The sequence below is a fragment of the Dasypus novemcinctus genome, chromosome 10 (genome assembly GCF_030445035.2).
Source record: "Dasypus novemcinctus isolate mDasNov1 chromosome 10, mDasNov1.1.hap2, whole genome shotgun sequence".
In the NCBI taxonomy this organism is placed as follows: domain Eukaryota; kingdom Metazoa; phylum Chordata; class Mammalia; order Cingulata; family Dasypodidae; genus Dasypus; species Dasypus novemcinctus.
The window spans coordinates 73,985,197-74,006,941 of record NC_080682.1 but is presented as its reverse complement, the minus strand read 5'-3'; the positions used below and the strand labels follow the sequence as shown (position 1 = coordinate 74,006,941).

At 44.3% G+C, this 21,745-nt stretch overlaps 1 protein-coding gene across 8 annotated transcripts in view; it reads left to right on the top strand.

The window, feature by feature from the left end:
* NAV2 (neuron navigator 2) overlaps nt 1-21,745 on the top strand; it is a 741,011-nt gene that overhangs the window by 504,920 nt on the left and 214,346 nt on the right. For 6 of the 8 annotated variants that reach the window (XM_071218149.1, XM_012525659.4, XM_058305647.2 and 3 more), the window contains 2 exons: nt 6,616-6,889; nt 18,889-19,049. In XM_071218149.1, coding sequence (XP_071074250.1) covers nt 6,616-6,889; nt 18,889-19,049 — 435 coding nt within the window. Of the gene's footprint in view, nt 1-6,615; nt 6,890-11,309; nt 11,379-18,888; nt 19,050-21,745 lie in introns of all 8 variants that reach the window. The other 2 variants (XM_071218148.1, XM_058305644.1) reach the window with 1 other exon arrangement.

Genomic DNA, 21,745 nt, shown 5'->3' with positions numbered 1-21,745 from the left:
AGCTACCCACACCTGCTGATTCAAAGACCTAGTTCTTTCTATTACATCTCACTGCCCACACTTCTAACCACCTGTGTAAATAATAGAAAAGCATTATAGTGGGTTTTTTTTCTTTTTAATGTAGTTTTAATGCTTTTTGATTTCCGTTTGAAGATGACTGAGTGCCCTGAGGCTCCTCCTTTGATGGAAACAGAGATACTTCCCTACCCTCTCCCAGTGAGTAAACCTGGGTTTGGAACCTGTGAAGGTGTATGCACCTGTCCCTGAAACATTTCAGCAACTCAGGCCATGCCCCAACCTGCCTATTAGAAAGCCACCGAGAGCCCTTGTTCCAGGGCACAGGTGGTAGATGCCTCCGGGTAGTGTCTGCAGGCGGGAGCGAGCCCCACGGAGATGCTGCTGAAGTGAGGCGCTGCCCCTGGGCAGGCCTCCTGTCCCCTCGGTGTTCCTGGGAGCCAGGCCAGTCTGTTTCCTCTTGGAGACGTGCCAGAGTCCTGTGAGCTTGGACCTCACCTTGCCCTGGTGTGATTTTCTTTCTTTTATTTAAAAAAAATTTTTTTTTTAAAGATGCTTAGATTATATAAATGTTAGATAAAAAATGTAGGGAATTCCTGTGTGCCCCACTCCTTCACCTTCCCACACCTTCCTACATTAACAACATCCTTCATTAGTGTGATACATTTGTGACAATTGATGAGCATATATTGGAGGACTTCCACCAAATGTGGATTAGAGTTTATATTATAGCTTAAACTCTCTCCCACATATTTTTGTAAGTTATGGCGAGATATGTAATGGTCTATATCCATCACTGCAACATCATTCAGGACAATTCCAATGTCCTGAAAATGCCACCATATTATACCTTTTTTTTTTTTTTTTTAAAGATATTTAGGTTATTTAAATGTTACATAAAAAAATAGGGGATTCCCATATGTCTCGCTCCCCACACCTCCCATATTTTCCCGTATTAACAACATCCTTCATTAGTGTGGTGCATTCATTGCAACTGATGAACACATTCTGGAGCATTGCCACTAAGCATGGATTAAAGTTTACATTGTAGTTTACACTCTCGCCCTCCCAGTTCTGTAGCTTATGGCAAGATATATAATGGCCTGTTTCTGTCAGGGCAGTGTCATTCAGGACAATTCCCAAGCCCTGGGTTGATTTTCAGGGTCTCCCCCCACCCCAACACAGCCCCTTCCCAACACACATGCCACTTGTCACAACCATCTGTAAATCTCTCTTTGAGGAAGGATAATCTACCTGGGGTTTGTGTTACCTGGCCCTGGGTCCCTCCAATAATGGAGAGTAGAGGTCCAGATATAGGCATATTCTATTTAGTTTAGCAAATATTTGCTGAGCATATCCTGTGTGCCAGGCACAGTGCTAGGCACAGGGATACACAGATGTTCAAGTCAGTTATACACAACTAACCTTAATTCCAATTAATAAAGGCCATGCTAGTGGCATATGGAGGATCCAGTGATGGACAGAGACAGTGATCCGCTCTGCTTGGGGCAATCAGGAAGGCTTAGGAGAGGCACTGGTGTTCCCCCTGGGATTTACAGGGTGAATAAGCACTCACCAGACTTAAAAGGCAGGTGAAGAAGAATCCAGATGAACAGTGGGCATAGGTAATATGATGGCAACAAAAGGCCAGCTCTCTTTCAGCCTTGGAGATTGAGAACACAGAGGCAGGAAAAGCCTTCCAGGTATTTCCTGGAAGAAGTGTGTGCTTTTGAAGTGAAATCATTTGCCATCTTGATTAGCCCAGACCTGGGTTTGCTACCCTGATGGCCAGAGACCTAGATGCCCTCTTTTCATTTTGAGCCAGACAGAAGGTCTTTCTGGCCGTTCAGGAGGAAAGCATCAGGTAGAACATTTCCTCCCACCTATATCACCTAACACCCTGAGCTTGGTAGCGAGTGGAACCATTTCTATCCCTCAGCAGAAGGGCACTGGGGACTCTGCTCCCACCCCACCCTTGCACTTGTGTGAGACTCCTTGGCAGGTTTGGTGAGCAATGCACAAAGGCTGCAAGAGTGGGGATGAACGTTATGTGATGAACGTAGGTTATGTGGCCAGCCCATCTGGGGTACTGGCGCCAGAGGATCTACAGTCCCAATCAGCTGGGTGGGCCTTACGCCACCAGGGCTTAAGGAAATTGAACAGGAATTCTGCAGTTCTGCACTCTGCGGCAGCCCTCTCTTTGGCTCCAAATCCCTTCTTCCCTACTAAGCGAGTTTCTTTGTATTAGACTATTCTAATACTTGTGCCTTTGTAAACCAAGTTTGAGATTTCTCTTAAGTAGCCTTGACTTTGTCTCCACCCTTCATGCCCAACTTTTCTACAGCATCTCTGTGATGAATACTAGCCAATGGGAACAACGATGTCAGCCAGAACCCAAAGGAAGTAAGAGGCCAGGCAATACTGAATTGTAATGGAAAAGAAAATATGGCCTCTGTGGTTTGTTCTTCAGTTTACCTGGGGGCAGCCACAGAAAGAGGGAGAGCAGGGTTCCAGCGCTGGTTTAGTCCCCCGCTACCTAGCGTCTCCTTGAGCAAGTCAATTCTCCTCTGTTGGTATATGTCATTTTTTTTCTCTAGAACTCAAGAGGCTGAGGTTAGTTGATTGGACACACAAGGATATTCCTTCTCCAAAGTGTGGGAAGTGTTATGACAGAAACACTTTTGTGGGCTGATGGCTTTTATTTTTTATACTACCTACGGAGCTGGCTCACTAGGCAACATGGAATACAGGTACCTGGCATTTGGTAATATGCAAAGAACACAATACTAGCTATCTAGGACACTGTCCTTTATAGACCACCCATGACATAAACTGTGGCTTCCAGCCCCAACCATAGCTTCCAATATAAGAGATTTTGTGTTCTTAAAAGAAAATTAAACAATCTAAATGTCCATCAACTGATGAATGGATAAAGAAAATGTGGCATATCATATAATGTGATGCTATTCAGTAATATAAAGCAACAAACTGTTGATGGAAGTTCTAACGTGGGTGAGCCAGAAAAATATGCCAAGTAAAAGAAGCCAGATGCAGAAGTCTACTTATTGCATGATTCCATTTATATGCAATATCCCGAAAAGGCAAATCTAGAAACAGAAAGTGGATTAGGGGTTGCCTGGGTGGGATTGGGGATTGACCACAAAGAGTCATGAGAAATCTTTTGGGGGTGATAGTTACATCCTAAAGCTGGTGATGGCAGTACTAAAAATCATTGAATATATATTTAAAGAGGTGAATTTTAGGGATACAAATTGTGCTTCAGTAAAACCACTTAAAATTTAAAAAAAGAGAAAACCACTGTTGAGTTTTCTCTAATATTAGATCATTCATGATGGATTTCTGGATGCCAGTGACTACAGAATACGTGGGGATGTACTAGGAAAGAAGCTTCTTACATTTCCTTCAGGGGCAGAGCCCTATCTGAGTTCTGAGAGGCAGCAGGTGGAGCACAATTCTATATTCTGAACCAAAAAGGGAAATTACAGAGTCTGGCTGTGTCCTAGGGGCTTTGCATCCGTTTTCTCACTAAATCTGAGTTTAATTCTCATACCTACCCTGTGGGAACAGTACAGCAGGGCATACCCCCATTTTAAAGGAGAAGATAACCGAGGCTGAGAGAGGATGCATCTTGAGAAAACTCAAAAATCTATAAATTATGGGCTATAGAGATTCAGACTGAGGTCTTTCTGGCTCCCCAAATCTGCAATTAAATTTACAATTTAATAAATGCTATCTCCTAAGAAAAAGTTTAGGTATGAGAGCACTGTGCTTTTTGACAAAGACAAGACGTTTTTGGGGAAAAATGAAACAAATCTTCATGAAGAATAAATGACAACAACCATGGTGGGTAGAGAATATGACAAAGCAAGCTCCCTGGGTGGCATTTCTTGGCACCTGGCTTGGGCTAGTAGGTCCCTCGGTGCTGACACGGTGCTGATGTGGCCATGCCTGCTTTCTGCAGTGGGGCAACCCCAGAGCCCCTGGGTAGGTTCAGCTGGTAGTTCCTCCCCTCTCTGGTTTCCTTGTGTGGTTTTAAAAAAAAAGGTATTTTGGAATGTTTGGCACACAAAAAGAATAAAGAACACTTATATACCCACCAGTTAGCTTAATAAATAAAACATCATCTGGTATGCTTTAAAATTCACCACACACAACAATCGTATAAGTAAGCCAAGTTACACAGTGTCAGGAGACCAGGCCTTGAACTGGAAAAAGCTAGATTCAAACCCCAGCTCCAGCATTTACTATCTTGGAGAGATCATATAACGTTTCTGAGCCTCTGTTTCCCCTTCAGCAATACCCACTTCTCAGGTTGTTGGGAATAAATGAAATTGTTCACATTTAGAGCTTAGCCTAATAGATACTATTTAGTAATAGCTCTTATTGCATTTTTAACTATATTATAATGAACTACGTATAATGACCTGCTGTTAGCAACTGTAGAAGGCACTAAAAATAAATCTTACATCAATTTCATTTGTCTCCATGATTAGCACTACTTTCCCCTGCAGGGAGTCAGTTTTGAGGGGAAAGTTGCTGTTTTTCCAGGTTCCTTAATAGGTACTAACCTGCAGTCCAGTACTTGATGGGCTCGTCCTGACTCTGTCCCCAGCCCCCGTCACTGCCCAGGGAGTGACCAGGGCAGGTCACTTCACTCTGGGCTTCCTTTTTCCTAAAAGTAAAATGAGCTGTCAGGGAAATCATCCTGTCCAAGCCTCACATTCTGTGATCCTGATGGACTTGTAAGGACATTTGGAGCCAGGAGTGGAACATGCCACAGGCATGTACTTCTGTTTCACTTTCCTTAGGACGGAGAAGGAAGCAGAGCTGAAGGCTTAGTGCTGAACCGCGCCGAGAAACCAGGGGACTTGCCCAGCTCTTTGGAGCGCTTTCTGCTCCCCGCGTTGCACACACAGTGCTGTAAGCAGTGGCTGCATCCTGCTTTGTCCTGGTTGGTCCTGGTGGAATTAAGAGCCCCCGCTGTTGCCTCTGAAGTGTCGCGGTTTGCACTGGACTATAACCTGTCCTTGCTACGGCATGCAGCTGGAGAATCTTGTGCAGGGTGCGGTCGTCATTCAGAACCAAGATTAGTGAGGGCCAGCACTGTTCACGGCATGCCTGCACGTATACGCTCTCATTTGATCTGCAAAACATCATCTGAGGGGGCAAGTGGTGCCATTTTATCAAGGCCCAGAGACATTACTTTCCCATGGTTACACAGGGAGTGAGTGGTCGAGTTCGGCTTAGGTTTTTCCTGCGCTTGTGCCCTTGTCGGCTTTGTGGCTTGATTAAAACTTGCTGCTCCCTAAGTCTAGAGTGAAGGAATGTGTAATGTTACCCCCCCCCCCCCCAGCAAAGACCGACTTCTAGAAGTACTTTATTGTCAGTTTCTTCAGAGCCTAGAGAATGGGAAGGCTCTGGTAAACTGCCCTGGTTTCTACAAGGACCCTGTTCATACCTTCTTCTCAGCTTGTCCTTGGAGGAAACTCTCCTTCCTATATTATGGGTAGCCTTTTCCCCGCCCAGGCCTAACGCACGGTCAGTGCGTGTTATCCACAGACAAGGCTCCCTTCACCCACCTGGCTAACAAGGTCTCAAAAGCTTCCTGGGAACCCACCACCTTCACCAGTTCAGAACAAGAAATTCAGCCTAAGGTGGAAACAAAGCAGAGGGAGCCGAGTATGTTTGTCCCTGAGAGTTCCTCCTTCTCTGTCCCTCATGCTGGGTAGCCCTAGCACTTTACCTTCCGGGTCAGTTTAGACCCTGTCTATCGACATCTGTCTGAAAGAGGGATTCCCTCAGGAGAAATCCCTGACCTCTGCCTGTGAATAAATATTTTATTTCTTCTCTGTAACTATGCATGCCTTGAGGCAAATGCATTTTAACATCTGAAAAATGCTGCCTGGAGTAAAAATTTACTTTTATCTCCACCCTGCTATAATCTCTTTTAATACAATATAAAATAAGGGAAGTTTTTGTGTGTGCGTGAGTCCTTTATGGAAGCGAATCCTTATAGGCCACCCCCACCTCCACCCCAAATTAAAGTTATTTGTTCAATAGACAAGAAAGACATATTTGAGAATCACATATTTGAGAGATGGATGATTGAATAAAGCAGAGCACGAGTTGTGGAGTGGGATGGCAGCCACTTGGCACCCTCAAAGTGGCTTGTTCTTAGAGCAAGGACTTGGCAGAGTGGCCTACCGACCAGTGCATTTCCCCAGCCCTCCCTGGCCTGCCCTTCGTGGAAAGTGTCTCCGTCCCTGGATATGTTGCTTTGCCTGTAGAACAAGCACAGTCTTGCTCAGGGACTCTGTTTTTTCGGTTGTGTTTCCTCCCGGCATTTGCCAGACATCCAGTTGCGACTTGCCTCGTGGGTCCAGTGTGATCCCAGTGGGGATAATGAACTAATTTCTTTGTGGTTTAGGCCTGATGTTAATTGACTGTGACTCCAATTAAACGTACAGGAAGTCTGTCCTATCCTAGAGGAATAAAACTTGTGGGAGAGCCAAAGCAGCGCATTGAAAGGGAGGAAGAGAGAGCTCACCTCTGACAAGAATCTTTTTTATTGTCTTCCAGAGATTAGGAATGGAAACCTCAAGGCCATTCTAGGCCTTTTCTTCAGCCTCTCCCGGTACAAGCAGCAGCAGCAGCAGCAGCAGCCCCAGAAGCAGCACCTCTCCTCGCCGCTGCCGCCTGCCCTGTCCCAGCCGGCCAGTGCCCCCTCCCAGTGCCAAGCTGGCACGCCTCAGCAACAGGTGCCAGCCACTCCCCAGACCCTGTGCCAGCCTCACCAGCCGCACCAGCCAGCGCCTCATCAGCAGTCAAAAGCACAAGCTGAAATGCAATCCAGGTGGGGACTCCTTGCCAATGTATAGCTCCTCCACACCAGCCAGATTCCACATTCTGTCCTGAATGTGGAGCTCATTCGAGCTTCTTAGATGCCAGAGCTACTGGTAGTCACTGGAGAATTAACGTGACCTTGAAATGGATGCAACGAAGCCGCCTTCCATGCCTGGCAGAGATGGGGATTTTTATAGGTCAGAACTGCCAGCAGCCAAAGCTAATTAAATGCTCCTGCCCTAACTCTGGCCTTATTACACACATGCTCATATGCAATAAACAGCCCCTAAAATAGACTTCAAAACCCTTTTGTGTGTTTGCCTACAAACTTGGCATTCAGTGTAGCACACTAGAATAATTTTTACAAAGTGGAGGCAAGAGTTGACATCCCTGCTTTGCCAAGAAGAGAACTATAAAGGACGCAGAAGAACCGTGGCAGGTGCTTGTCAGCAGGGAAGGAGGCACCACCTCCCCGAAGGGTGGCGTCCCACAATGGGAGAGGATGCTAATAGAAGTGGCTGGGTTTTGTTGACCTTAGAGAGCAGGCAGAGGGGGTCAGGGAGGGTCCCACAGCAAAAGTCCGGTCCTCTGCTTTGCAGGGTTAGGGCATGGATCTTGTTGGTGTTTTCAGAAGGACTGATGCTTGCCTGTCGGACTCACCAGAGCACCACATGTACAAGCCGAACGCCAGGGTAGTTCCCTTCACTTTGTTACAGTGGGAAAGGTTACATTCCTAAACAACTCTGCTTAATAGTTCCCTTCACTTTGTTACAGTGGGAAAGGTTACATTCCTAAACAACTCTGCTTAATCAAAAGATCACCTTCTAAAAGAAGGGGCCCCTGATCCAATTGATTGCCTTCTTCCACCTACTGTTTGCTGAAGAGTAGGGCCCTTCCTTTCCAGTAATTCACAGCCCCAGCATTAGCTAGGCCAGTGTGTTCTGCATACCTTGGAGCCTTTAACCTCCATTGCAGTGTTGGGCAAAGCACAAAGCTGCTCACACAAAGCAACTGCCTTGTAGATGGTTACAGCTTTTTTCCCATGAGAAGAGCTATCTCCCTGTTGTGATGATGTTAAACCGGCAGTGATGGGTGCCATGGCAGTCAGGCCCCCGAATTAATTATCTAATTATATCTATGCCCATTATGAATTTGGAGCCAGGAGAAATGTCTGGACTCGCCATGGGGAATAGACAGCCATACAGTCAACCATGACTGCCTATAAGGCAGCCCATGTAGGCGCCGATCCCTGAGCAGGGCTTCCCTGGTGGGCTGGAGGATCGGGAGGATCCGGACATGGTTTCCCAAACTGCGTTCTGCAGAGCGCTTGCTTCCTGAGGTGTTAACCTGGATTGTTACAGGGAAGAATTCTGTGGGGAAAAAGCATGTGGGAAAAATCTGAGTTAGGTTGTTAACAACTGTTACAGCATGTCCTCTCAGAGCCTTTAATATTCTGATGTGCATTCATTTATTAAGTTGATATCTGAATAACTTCTATGTGCCAGGCACTGTTCCGGGCACTTGGGGTCAAGGGTGAATGAGACAGCCAAGATGCCTGCTCTCTACATTCTACCGAAGGAGGCGGGCAAGCGAGCGAAAATCCAGAAAGAAGAATGGTGGATACTGATGGGTCTAAGCATGAGACAAAAAAGCATTCCAAGAGATTGAGTTGCTCCTTTAGGCTGGCTTGAGGGGCAGGTTTCTCTGAGGATATGACACCGAAGTGGAGCCAGGAATGACAAGGAGCTAGCCACGCCAGGACAGCAGAGGGAGTGCAGGTGCAGAAGGCCCTGTCATAGAAGCAAGCTTGGCATGTTGGAAGGGCAGAGAGAAGGCCAGTGCAGTGCCACAGGAGCTTGGTGGGTGAGGGGAGGGGAGCAGCAAGCCCACTGGCAGCAGAGAGGGCTGACCCTGTCCACATGGGGATATGACCGGTGCCTCCTGGAGTTGTGGCAGGCAGTGGCCCTGCTGCCAAGTCATAGAGTGCTGTCTAACCTGCGTAAAGGGTTTGTCTTTCATCCTAATGTGACAGGAAGCCACTGAAGTATCTTAAGCAGGAGAGAGACTTGATTTGAGTTACAGTTTTAAACTATTGCCCTTGCTCCTGTGTGGAGAATAAATTGTGGAGAAACAAGAATAGAAGGAAGGACTCTAGTTAAGATGTGTTTGTGGTCCTCTAGGAGATGATAGTGGCTTAGATCAAGGTGGTGCTAGCAAAGAAGGAGGTGGACCCATCAGGATAAAGTTTGGAGGTTGAGCCAACAGGCCTGACAAATGGATTGACTATCTGGAGTGAGGGGGAAAAAGAAGAATCACAGATAAAGCTTAGATGGATGTCTGGCTTGAGCAGTTAGTGGTTATTTATTGTGGTGAGAAGTTCTGGGGGAAGAACAGGTGTGGATTGTGACTTTTTAGAAGGGGATATAGAAAGGAGTATTCCCCAAAATTAGCCACAGAAATTTACAGAGCATCTCATTGGATAAGGTTCTAAGGAACCATTGAGAAACACTGGACCTGTGTCACTGAGCTAGGCAAGCCTGAGGTATCCTTTTCCATGTAGGTGTTTGCTTAAAAGAGCCAGATGGTCCAGTCAAAGCGCCCATCTTCCAGTAAGAGAAAACAACCTACTACTCATAAATGCTCCACCTAAAGAAAAGCCAAACTCACATATGCCAGGTTTTCGCGGCCATTTATCCCAGCTACAGAGCTATTCCTGCAGTTATGACTCTTTGACCTTCCAGTGTAGTCACATCCACTGGGCTTTGGAGTTGCTTGATGTCCTCACTTACCCCTTTATCTTGCCTAGATTGGTTACTTCTGCAAATGGCTAGTCTCATCCATTACATACTAATACCTTCAAATTTTAATGCCAATTGTTCTCAAGAACAAAGGAAGTGATAGATTCCCACACTAATACTCATTCTTGGCTGTCAGTTTAAGAATAGTAAAATTGTATCACTGGCTCAGTTGCATTTTCTCTCGAGCCCAAAATTCTGTCTTTGATGACCAAAGTCCCAAGGGTAATGGTTGGACTACTGGTTAGCAATGTCACACATCGATGCAACCCTAAAATGCCAGGTTTGTTTGGTGCCCTTAGAACTCTGTGCTATATGACCATGTCTAAAAGTTATTTTGAGGTTATCTAAGTTCAGAATCTCTTGGGTTAGCAAATACTAAAACTTAGGAGCTTTCAGGGAGTGGGTGTAGCACAAGTGGTTGAGCTCCTGTTTTCCACATGAGGTCCCTGGTTCAATCCCTGGTACCAGCCAAAAAAAAAAAAATGGGGGTACAGAAGTAGTTCAGTGGTTGAGTGCCTGCTTCCCATGTATGAGGTCCTGGGTTCAATCTCCCATACCTCCTAAAAAAACAAAACAAAAATAACTTAGCTGTTTTCTCATGAAGTTTGTTAATGAGAAGTTGTGGAGTTGACGAAGGAAATCTGAGACTCGGTGTAAGCAATCAGAGCAACTCCTCTGTGACATCATTATGGGGACTCACTTATCACCTCTTCGTTTCAGCTCTTCTCGTAGTTCTACATGATGACTGAAAAATTGATCAACATTTCACTTTATGAAATTCTTCACCAGCCTGGAGTCCGGGAGGGGGCATAGTTGCCAAGACTCACTTCCCTTCCCATCAGTGTCTACCTTACATATTATCAATATTCAGCTGTTTAGGGAAGATCCAGAAAATTATTTTATTTCTCCATTCTCTTCTGACACTTTTTTGCTTCCTAAAACCAGTGGAACCAAGATTGTATTTCTCACCTCAGATCCTTCTATAAACATGGTAGAGGAGGCAAGAAAGAGAAATACTTCTTTCATAAGACAATAAATAAATTAATAAATTTAGATTTTTCTTCTAAGTCTGACTAAGATTCTTCACCTATGCAAATTTATTTTCCAAAGCCCAGAACTTTGCAAGTTCAGCAGGCTTTCAAAAGTCATTTCTGTATACCCTTGAGTACAGAAGTTCCTAAGTCCAGTGAAACCTGTAAATATCTGTACCTTGTTTTGGGACAGCTTTATGACACATTTAGGACATTCCTCTGAAAAACACCCTGGTAGAACAAGCCTGTTAATTAGAAGCATCGAAATACTTTAGAAAGGTGCAAAGTTTATTTACTTATCCAAGACCCCTTGCTTTAGGGTCTTCTGGTTAGAAGGAGGTCTTATAGTGACTAGAAGCAAAAAAAGAAGAAGAAAACCACAGAAGTTCTTGTATAATATTGATATCAATGTCTTCACACTGGAAATGTATCAAATCAGTAAAGTTAGACCTAGAAAGAAAGTCACATATTTTGGAAAAAGTGGGCAGAGGGAAAATCCAGGGCCATTCCCATTGTCATAAGACTCTTACTTGTTCACGTGTCTAACATGCCTTCTCTCTCCTCATTCATCTCTCCCACTTTTTTCTTTCCTATGATACAGTACATCATCCAAGGACTCATCTCAAAGCAAAATCATCCGCTTCACTCTCGGTCAGAAAAAGATCTCTAGGTTAGATTTTCTTTGTGTTCTGCAAAGCATGGTTTAAACCCAACCCATTGTTTCCTCTGCTCTGGCTAAGTTTTCTGTGGTCCCTCTCTGCATTTCATGTTTGCAATTTGAGAAAACCAAAATGCTTTTTGGGGAGTTTTGAAAGTGTCGTTGAGTTGTTGAAGAAAACTAGATTTATGTGTGTGTATGAGAGAGAGAGAGGAGAGGGGATGTACGTAAGTTGGAGATATGCACGTTTCTGTATTTAATTTACTTTGGCTTTGACTGCTTTATCATCAGAATCCATCCTGATTTATGGAGAGGTGAGTTCCTGGATAGTTTGTGTAGTGGTCTTATGATGGGCTTGCTCCCTGCTCTGTCCTGGCACTGCTCGCCCCTCACCTGCATCTCATTTACGTGTGTTGTGCTTTGTGTTTGTTAAAATTACTAATGTGGGATTGGTTTTCTAGTAAGTGTAAAGACCTGAAGCCTGACTCCGGTTGGTCAGAGGAGACAAAACAGTGGGCAGCCATGTCTCACTTTTGTTTTTGGATGCTCTTGTGTACTGTTGAGAGACTGCCTCAGTTCCCTAAAAATAAATAACAGACTTGCTCGCTAACTAGTTCTCTTGACTCAGTGTTTGGCCTGTCTCTTCCTGTAAGGACCCATTCCAGAGAAAGATCTTAATAGCTGACATTGAATTTATTGAATGCTCGTACACCAATTTGAAGGTATTTTCTTATTTAATCCTCACATCAGTCTTCATGATGTAGTTCATGTTATTAACCCCATTTTACAGCTGAGGGAACTAAAATTTAGCAAGAAAACTTAACCTAAGTTCCCATAGAAAGCAGAAGAGCTGGGATTTGAACTCAGGTGACCTAACCTTAGAGCCCTCACTTTAACCACTGCTTTTCACCCTCCACTCTCCACCCTCCTCCCTCCAACTCCCTTTGTCTTGAATTCTGGTAATAATGTGGTTGTTGAGGCTGGGTTTTGTTTTGGTGGGTTTTGCTTTTGTTTTTGTTTTTTTTGTTTTTGCCTTACATGTCCCTGTAGCATCCTAACAGAAATTGCTGCTGGGGCAGAATCTTCTCTTCATTATAACTAGTTTTTATTTTCAGTTGAACTCTCATTTACATCTAAAGGGGAGCTCAGGCTTCATTTCTACCTTTGTTCATGTAACAAAGACGTACTGAATGTCTGCTTGGTGACCCTACTCTGTGAGGCTCTAGGTCCCTTTTCTAACTAGAGCTGACTTTTAAGAAGCTGACACATGGGATGACCCAACTCAGGAGCTGCCAGAATGGGGGAGGGAAGCCTGTATACCCTGTGGCTTCTCTGTAGAACAAGTCAGCATGCTGCCCAGACTTGTGGAGGGACAGAAGAGAACCTAGGTCTGTCCCTGCTTCCAGTAGCCATAGAGTGGCGCTTGAGTGACAGCTTTCCCTGACAACTAGCATGTCATCGTTGGAACAGGCACCCACAGCACTGGCAAACTGGTTTGATCTCAGTTAATTTGAGTGTCATGCAAATGCACACACATATGAAAGGAAAAGGGAGGAGTGAGCTTAGAGGAAATGTGAAACCTAGAGTTTGTTCCCACGATGTGCTCAGGCCTGGAAGATAAAGAAAACAGGAGCTCTTTGGGAAAATATCTAATTGGAAGCACATGCCCATCCCGTGAATGATTTGTTATCAGTCCCAGATGATAGAAGAAGGCAGTGTGGTTGGGAAGTAATGGGAAGAGAGGAATAACTGAAAGAAGAAGGCACGTCTGCCCCCCACCCTGAGGCTGTGCTGGGCACAAGGCTTCCTGGGTCACCCTGCGCCAAGGTCTGGCTTTCCTTCCAGAAGTACTCACCTGGAGTACTGCTGATCAAGCACCATTAGGTATACCAGTATAATTTGGTTGTCTCCAAAACAGCCCTAGGTCTCCTTGCAGTACAGGACACCTCTTCCAGAGCTCTGGAAATAGGTCTTCTGTTCCAGTGCAAACATTGAATCCTACCAGAGCCAAACACCACGATGGGCATGAAGGATACTGTGCAGAATGGAAGCATCACTCTTGAATTGGGATGCAGGGTGTTGATGGATGTGGAGCAGTGTGGTGCAGGGATGAAGAGTTTCCCTAGATTTCTGCCTTTGACCACTCTTTTTGCCTCCTTGCCATACCTGCTACAGTCTCAGCTATTTTGCCTCATTCTCTATGTGGGAGGCAGAGAAGCCTTGTGGCTGAGAGTTCAGCTGTGCAGTCAAACCTAAGTGAAAGGCCATCTTCATGACTTACTGGCTGTGTTACCTTGGCCAAGTTATTTAATCTGTATGATCCTGTGTCTCCTTACTGGTAAAATGGAATAATGCTGCCTCACATGTTAGGAGGATTAAATAAAGTCATTTCCGACCCTTCGGCACCGTATTTGGCAATACATTCAGTGCACCAAAAATAGCAGATAAGCAATGTTGGTGATTTGGGTTGATCCAGGCCGGGTAAGGCAAGCATGTTGCCTCTAACAAGTCCCATAGGTTGATCCCTACATGGCCATCATGGGGGAAGGAATCAGTGGGGCTAGAAACTCAGTCCTCTCTTGCCCAGCTGCTGAAAAGCTGATGCCATGGAAATGAGAGCTATAGCATTTAATCATCTCGTCTGGCAAAAGAGTATCTCTGATTATGATCCCCCACCCCCAAGTTCCTGAGCATATGCACACAAGCTGCCATCCTTCCTGGGCTGGGCCGTCCTCTGCTCCCAGCCTTTGAAGTGGTTTTGGGGGGAACTGCTTTCTTCTCACCAGCACGTACAATGCCTGGAGTGAAGGAGCTGAGGGGCAATCGCAGGTTACATTCCGATTCGGAATGACTGCTTTACCACTCTGCCTGCTTGGTTGGAGAAATTGATAGTGAATGTAGTAGCAGCAGGATTTTTCTTCTACCTCTTTATTACACCACTTCCCTTAAACTTAATTTTAAAAAAGCAACATGTGTATGTTTCAAAGAACCCATTTGTGTCCTCTGTCATTTTCTAACTGCATTGATGTGGGAATGATCATGAGAGGTCAAGTTCCTCTTGGAAAGGAGCTGTTGGAAGCATCTGGTAGTAGAAATGTCATGGGGTTGACTTGCCACGCTCCTCACCGCTTGCTGTTTTTCTTTGGTGATGCAGGCCCAGTGAGCAGCACCTCTTGTGGTACCTGCAGCTGTTCTGCATGAGCAAGGCCCAGTTCTTCAACAGAGAGGGCCTTTTATGCTACAGACAGCAGATGCTCCCAAGCTGGGAGTTGATAGAAGTTACCATGACACACATGATTGTTAACAATAATGAACTTCAAAATGTTAGCCTGAGGCCTTGCATCTGTGTCACTGGCGAACTATAGAACATCCTCTGCTCTCAGCCTCCCTAATTAATGCCTCAGTGCTAGAGGACAGGACAAAATTTCAAGATTCAACGCATGACTTATAAGGTCCTCCTGACTGACCCTGCTTGCTTCTCTAGCCTCATTTCCTCCAGTCTGTCTCCTCTCACCACCCCCAATACTCAGCCCACATCGAGCTCTTTCACTCCTCTTCCCACACCTTCTTGTCCTCTATTTGCATGTCCATTCAATATGCCAAATCTTGCTCTGGGGTTCCCTTTATCTGGAACCTTCCCTGACCATTCCACGAACCTCTGAGATGATCATTTTTCCTTCTCTGAATTAATTCTGAACTTGGCATGTTCTTTTATCAATATATGTGTAATCTAGATGTCAGTTGGGATTACCTAGCTCCTTAAGATCTAGACACAGTTGAGCTAGGAACCCTCATTCAATTTGTAGAAATTCCAGGATGCTCCCCATGATTTCTCAGATATCTTAGGTTCTCTCAGTTACCTTTGGCTTTGAAATTCTGCATAGATTTCCTCTGAAAGTTAGAAGACATTGGTCTACCTGGTTTGGTCAAGTAAAAGGAGTTGTGCTGACTAGGGTATACTGGTCATGGGGAGAGAGAGTGACGTGAGTTGGTTTGAGCTCTTTGGGGCTTTTGATAGCTAAATATGTGCCATCCTTCCTCCATTTGTCATGTCAGCTATCCTCAAGTCCTTCAACAACTCCAGAAAACTTGGCACAACCCCACAACCATGCAAAGGATATGTGGCTCCCATCAAATGAGCACCTCAAGATCTTTGATCCAATGAAGAGAATCTCACACTGGCTTCTTGTGGGAAACCCAGAACTGTCTCAGTTAATGCAAGACCAGGAAAATTTCACTCCAGAGAATGGGGCCTGCAGGTGGCTTGGAGCTGCCCCAAGTAAAAGATGTCAGTCTGTTACAGACACTCAGATGAAGAAGTTTCTTTTCTGGAATACTCCTTAGGAAGATGACAGTCTGGCCTGCTGAAATGTGTCTTGCCTCTTCAAAATTGTTTATCTCAGGTTCCTGTATGTTGATTTTCGACACTTCAAACTAGATCTGTCTATTTCCTTCTTTCCTTGTCTGATTCTATCTTATGCAATGTTTCTTTTCTTTCTTTCTTTTTTTATAAGATTCATTTTATTTATTTCTCTCCCCTTCCCCCCCTGTTGTCTGCTCTCTCTGTCCATTCGCTGTGTGTTCTTCTGCGTCTGCTTGCATTATCAGGCAGCATTGGGAATCTGCATCTCTTTTTTGTTGCATCATCTTGCTGTGTCAGCAATCTGTGTGGCGCCACTCCTGGGTGGGCTGCACTTTTTTTCACACTGGGCAGCTCTCCTTGTGGGACATATTCCTTGCGCGTGGGGCACCTCTATGCAGGGTGACCCTGCATGGCACGGCACTCCTTGTGTGCAGCAGCACTGCACGTGGGTTAGCTCACCACACCGGTCAGGAGGCCCTGGGGATCGAACCCTGGACCCTCCATATGGAAGACAGACGCTCTATCAGTTGAGCCACATCCGCTTCCCTTGTACCATGTTTCTTTAATGACAATACGCAAATCCTTTATGACTCTATGCCCAGCAGAGAGGGTGAGAAAGGGAACTAATATGCATTGAGCACATGCAACATGCCAAACATTAAGTCTCATTTCAAATTGACAGTTATCCTGTTGAATAGTTTATTATTCCAAATTTATAGATAAGGATCATGAATCTTAGAGATGTTATGAGATTGACCCATTGGGAATGCATATGGGAAAAATCTGTATTCTATCCATTGTAGACGGGATCGAACAGACTCCCACTGCCTCACAGAGGACCAATGTGCATCCTTGGTTCAAGGTTGACCCTGACGCATCGTATAAGTTGATACTTGCCTCGTACTGTTCTGAATATCTGCTGGGGTCCAGCCCAGGGTCAGGGCACAGGGGGCTCTTCAGCATCTCTTCCTTCCTCACTGCTTTCTGCTTCCCTGCTCTTTGCAGATTCCCCCTGAAGTAGAACACTGTGACCTGCATTACTCTGCACCACTTAATACTGTTGCCATGACATCATCTTGGAACAAGTCTATAATCCTTTTCCAGGCCTATCTGTGGGCATAGAATCCTGCAGACTATACTAGGTTAAATAAGTCCAGCTCAAAGGAGTCCCAAATCTGTACCTGCAAAAGCTCTACCATTGGATGTTGAGTACTCAGATAACACTGCCTTAGAGGATTGTAGGACCCTGTTGACATTGGAAGCAGAACTGAGAGGCACCAAGACCCCATGGCTGGGCATCCTTGGCCAGTTGTGCTAGCAGTATCCCCAACACAGGTTTTTGCACCCCACCCTTGACCTATGTTTATTGGGGGTGAATATCCTCTTTAAACAAGTGGGGCAAATTAACAGGATGGCACATCCTCCTAGTGTGGTGGGAAGTGATACCTTGAAGTTCTCACTGCTGCTGGTTAGGGGAAGAGCTAACCCCTTCCCTTTCCCCTAGCTCCTAGTCAGGGAATTGGGCCAGCTTCTTTTTAACTAGAAATTTTATAGTCCTCTCACACCATCTCATGTTCTCTGTTTACTCTATAACCATCTTTCTTGCTCAGCCAACAAGAAAGAGTTTAAAGAGATTGCCTGCTTATATCTAAAATGCTTCCAGATTTCAGTCTTCTTTGGGGCTTACAGATTTGCATGGAGAAAGAAGGCTGAAAGCTTTATGAGTTAAAAATTCAGACTTATCACTAGATCTTATGATAGTCAGCTGAGGTTCTAGTGGCTTTTAAACATAGCTAAGTGGGATTTTAGCTGAAAAATGTAACTACATATTTCATCATTTATACATCTTTCAACTTTAATTATGGGAAACAACCTGCTTAGTAAGTCTCTGGACCAAAATTTGAATTTGGGGAGTCTTACCCTTAACTTCTCATGTGATGGGCCATAATATGTTTAGACATACTATAGAGAAGTCTGGAGACTTTATTTCCCAAACCATCCAAAATGAGGTGTTTTATTTAAAGGGAAAGCATGTGTTTGTCTTCAGACTAACAGATTCTGGCTGGTTTTACAGAAAAAATGGACAGAGAAACTGAATTTCAGTCCTAAAGTAATGACCATTGCATTGAAGGAAAATGTATGCCTGGACAAGGGTTTCCAACCAGGCCATAAGTTTTCAGTGCAGATGCATTGGGTTCCAAGTGCTAGTAATTTCCTTTGTGACCATTATAAATTATATCCTTTTCTTAATATCTGCATCCTTGGATTATGACAAACATCAGTTTCAATACCTACCAAAAGAGATGTACATATAAGGTAAACTGCTGAGTCTTATCAGGCTTTTGTGTTCCTTGCTTGGTAGAATTAGAGATGATATGGTTTGGCTTTATTGAAAAATAAAAATACCTATCCCAGAGGAAAAGAAAACTGAGCTTTGTATTTTTAATCAGTGTATTAGTTAGGGTTTTCTAGGAAAACAGAACTGACAGGAGATATCTGTAAACAGTATGAAATTTATCAGATTCTCTCACATGACCGTGGAGCTGTGTAAGTCCAAATTCGGCAGGGCAGGCTGCAGATCAGGAGCTCCAATGAAGGTTCTTGATGAGTTCCCAGGAGAAGTTGTCTGTCTGAAGTAGAAATGGGAATTCCCTCACTGAATGCTGAAATCACTTTTCCTTTTAAGGCCTTCAACTGAAGGGATGAGATAGCACTTTTTGCTGACAGCAGTCTCCTTAGTTGATTGTAGATGCCACCAGCCATCTATACACTCAACTTGCTGATGATTAAAGTCCATGAAATGCCCTTGTATTACAATTAGCCCAGTACTTGTTTGACCAGACAACTGGGCACCATTACCTGGCCAAGTTGACCCATTAGCCTAACCATCACAGTCAGCCAAATATTCATAGGTTATTTCTTCACAATTTCTCTCTTCACTCAAAGGAAAACTGTTCATGTTTTGCTGTTGGATTTTGTTGGTGTTATTAGTAGCCTAGATGTTTTTACTAGTCTACCAAAAGACTGTGACTGGCAAACCTCTTCAGACACATGTCTTGGATGATATCTTTTATTTCATGCATGGTTGCAGTTTCTTCTTCTGAGACCCTGCTGTTCTCCTGAGACTGAATCCATTACCCTGTTGCTTTTGCATTTTAGACTTCCAGGTCCTACCGCAAGAGTATCTGCTGCAGGCAGTGAGGCCAAAACACGTGGAGGGTCAGCTGCTGCTAACAACCGACGCAGCCAGAGCTTTAACAACTATGACAAGTCCAAACCAGTCACCTCCCCACCCCCACCGCCAAGCAGCCATGAGAAAGGTGAGCAACCTTCTTGAGAGTCCGTTTTGCCATCTTCCTTTATAGCAGATCTAGTTCCTTTGGGTAAGTTTGGTAGGGAGCAGAGGGAGTTGCAAATCAGGTAATGGGAATGGACCAAGGACAAAATTGGCTGGCAGAAACTTCGTTAACATAGGCATTAATTAGTAAAGTGAAGAAAATATTGTTATATTCACAGTTGCCAACAAGAGCACATATTTTTGTTTGGGTAGGGAACCAGAATACACCCAAGCTACAGAGAGAAGCAATTTAGCACTTTGAATTTAAAAATAAATTTTCAGGGAGCAGATGTGGCTCGAGCAGTTGAATACCTGCCTCCCACATGGGAGGTCCCAGTTTCAGTTCCCAATGCCTCCTAAAGAAAACAAACCAAAAACGAGTAAAAACAATAAGCAGACAATGAGCAAAGATAAGAGCAAAAACAAGCAAAAATTAAATAAATAAATAAATTTTCATAGGCCATGCTGTATGCATTAGGTGGTTTTCCAGAAATGCAAACTTTTTTTTGTAGATTTACAAGTTTTTCACCTCTCAGAAGGAATGTGAGGGGAGTCAAGAACAAGGGGGTTTCATCCTTTGAAAAAGTCAGGAGTGTAAGTTGACTAAATGATCTTTGCTATAAGGTGTAAGGAGCAGGCAACATTGCTTTTAGCTTCTAATGATGTAATTTTTTAATACAAAAGGGAGGTTGCTTTTATATGCAGTACTGAACTTTTAAAAAGGATGAGGAAAAGAAGGTGGTGAGCACAGGGGGTAGTCATTGGTCTATTCTCTTTAGACATTGGAGAAACTGAGGCAATTTAGAAGATTCTTCAGTTAACGGCATGGTCTTCCTTCATTCTCCGCAGCAGAGTGGTTTAGACTTCTTTAGGGGTATGCCCACGTCTTTTGGAAGTATCCCTGACAGCGTGGAAACTTCCTAAGGCTTGTCCCCCATAAGTCCTTGAGACTCAGGAGAGCCACCACCCACTCTCTAAAGTGCTCCGGGAGCATGGGCAGCCTGCTGCTGGGAACCAATTCAGAACCTCCACCCTCCCCTCCAACCCAGGAAACCTTGGTTCAATGGAGCTGGACTCCCCCAAGGGTTTGCTCATCATTATATCTGGGTTTTGGTTTTTTTTTTTCCCCAAAGTTCTGGAGAGAATATGAAGGCAATTTATACAGGGATGGCAGGTATATATGGTAGATGGTTTTCCAGCCCAGGCATGGGAAAGTCTGCAACTAGCACTATTGCCATAACCAAGACAGCTCAGTCAAGGCTCTTCATGACACAATGCTTGGCTTCTGCCTCAAGCTGACCGTTTTTATTCCTCTCCATTTTTTCCTTTCCCTCCTTTCCTTTTCTTCACCACATCCAAGTGTATTATTTTTAAAAGTATGTTTAAGTTACAAAAAATATATATACTTGTAAATTGGTACCATAAATGTCAAGTACAAGTTCTCCTTTACATGCTCCCTGAAGGAGGCCAATATAAACTATCCTTTGCATATCCTTCTAGAGTTTCCACAGTGCATTTGCACGTATATATAATATATAGCTAGTTCTTTTACATAAATCAATATTAGCTGCATTTTATTGAGTACCCACTACATGCCAGGTGCTTTGCATGTTAACTAATTTAATTCCACAAACAAGCTATGTTGTCATCTTCATTTTACAAATGATAAAACTTAGTTAAGGAGAAGTTATGTGCTTGCCAAGGTCACATCAGGGAGAGATGGACCTAAAAATGTAAACCCAGTCACTGTAGCTCAAGAACCACGATTAAATACTGTGCTCTTTCTGGAAGTGGAAAACAAATGCTCACTCGAAGCCTTGCCTGGTGAGGGGTAATTATAGATGTGCAGGGAACCTGGAGCAGATTTGGGAAGGTGTTATGGAGGAGCCTGTTCAGGGTCTCTGGTGGACCACTCTTCCCTTGCCCCAGAGTCATTTTGGGAAGACATGAGATGAATGTGAGACCAAAGTCCAAATGATTGAGAAAATAGAAGGTTAAGGTGCCTAGTGGGTGGAACAGGGCTGGGAGGAAGCAGGGTTGGTGGCTGGAACAAGAACCTGCTACAGATACAGATAGGTGGCATCACTCAGGCTTCGCAGCCAGCCACTGGCCACCCGTCATTCAACAGCCTCCAATCTGTCCCCTGCCCAGGGTAGGGGTTGCCAGGTGGGCACCAAGCAGCCAGAGAATGGCAAGGTCTCTTTTGAGACCTGTGACTGTGAATTCTAATAGTGGCATAACCCCCGAGAAAGACTTTGATGTCAGAGGAAGGAAAGGAAAGTCATTTATTGAGCATATATTGTTTGCTGCCAGGTACTTTAATTTACACTATCTTACTTATCTTCACAATCATTCTGGAAGGTAAATATTATCAACTCAATTTCACAGACAAAGAAAATGAGACTCAGAGATTAAGTGACTTGTTCACACAGCTAGTTCAACACTAGAGCTTGAATTCACATCCAGTTTCTACTCTGGGAGTCTAGGTAAAGTCCATAACGTAATCTCATTATCTTAGTTCATTGACGTCTTCTTGAGAGTGACTCAGGTTCTGATTAGGTTATATTCTGGCATTTCACTCTCAGGGGAGCCAGTTCATAGACTTTAAATGTGACCCACTGACTCAAGAGTTCCACTCCTAGGAATTTATCTAATCACGACAGTTAAGTTAAATGAAAA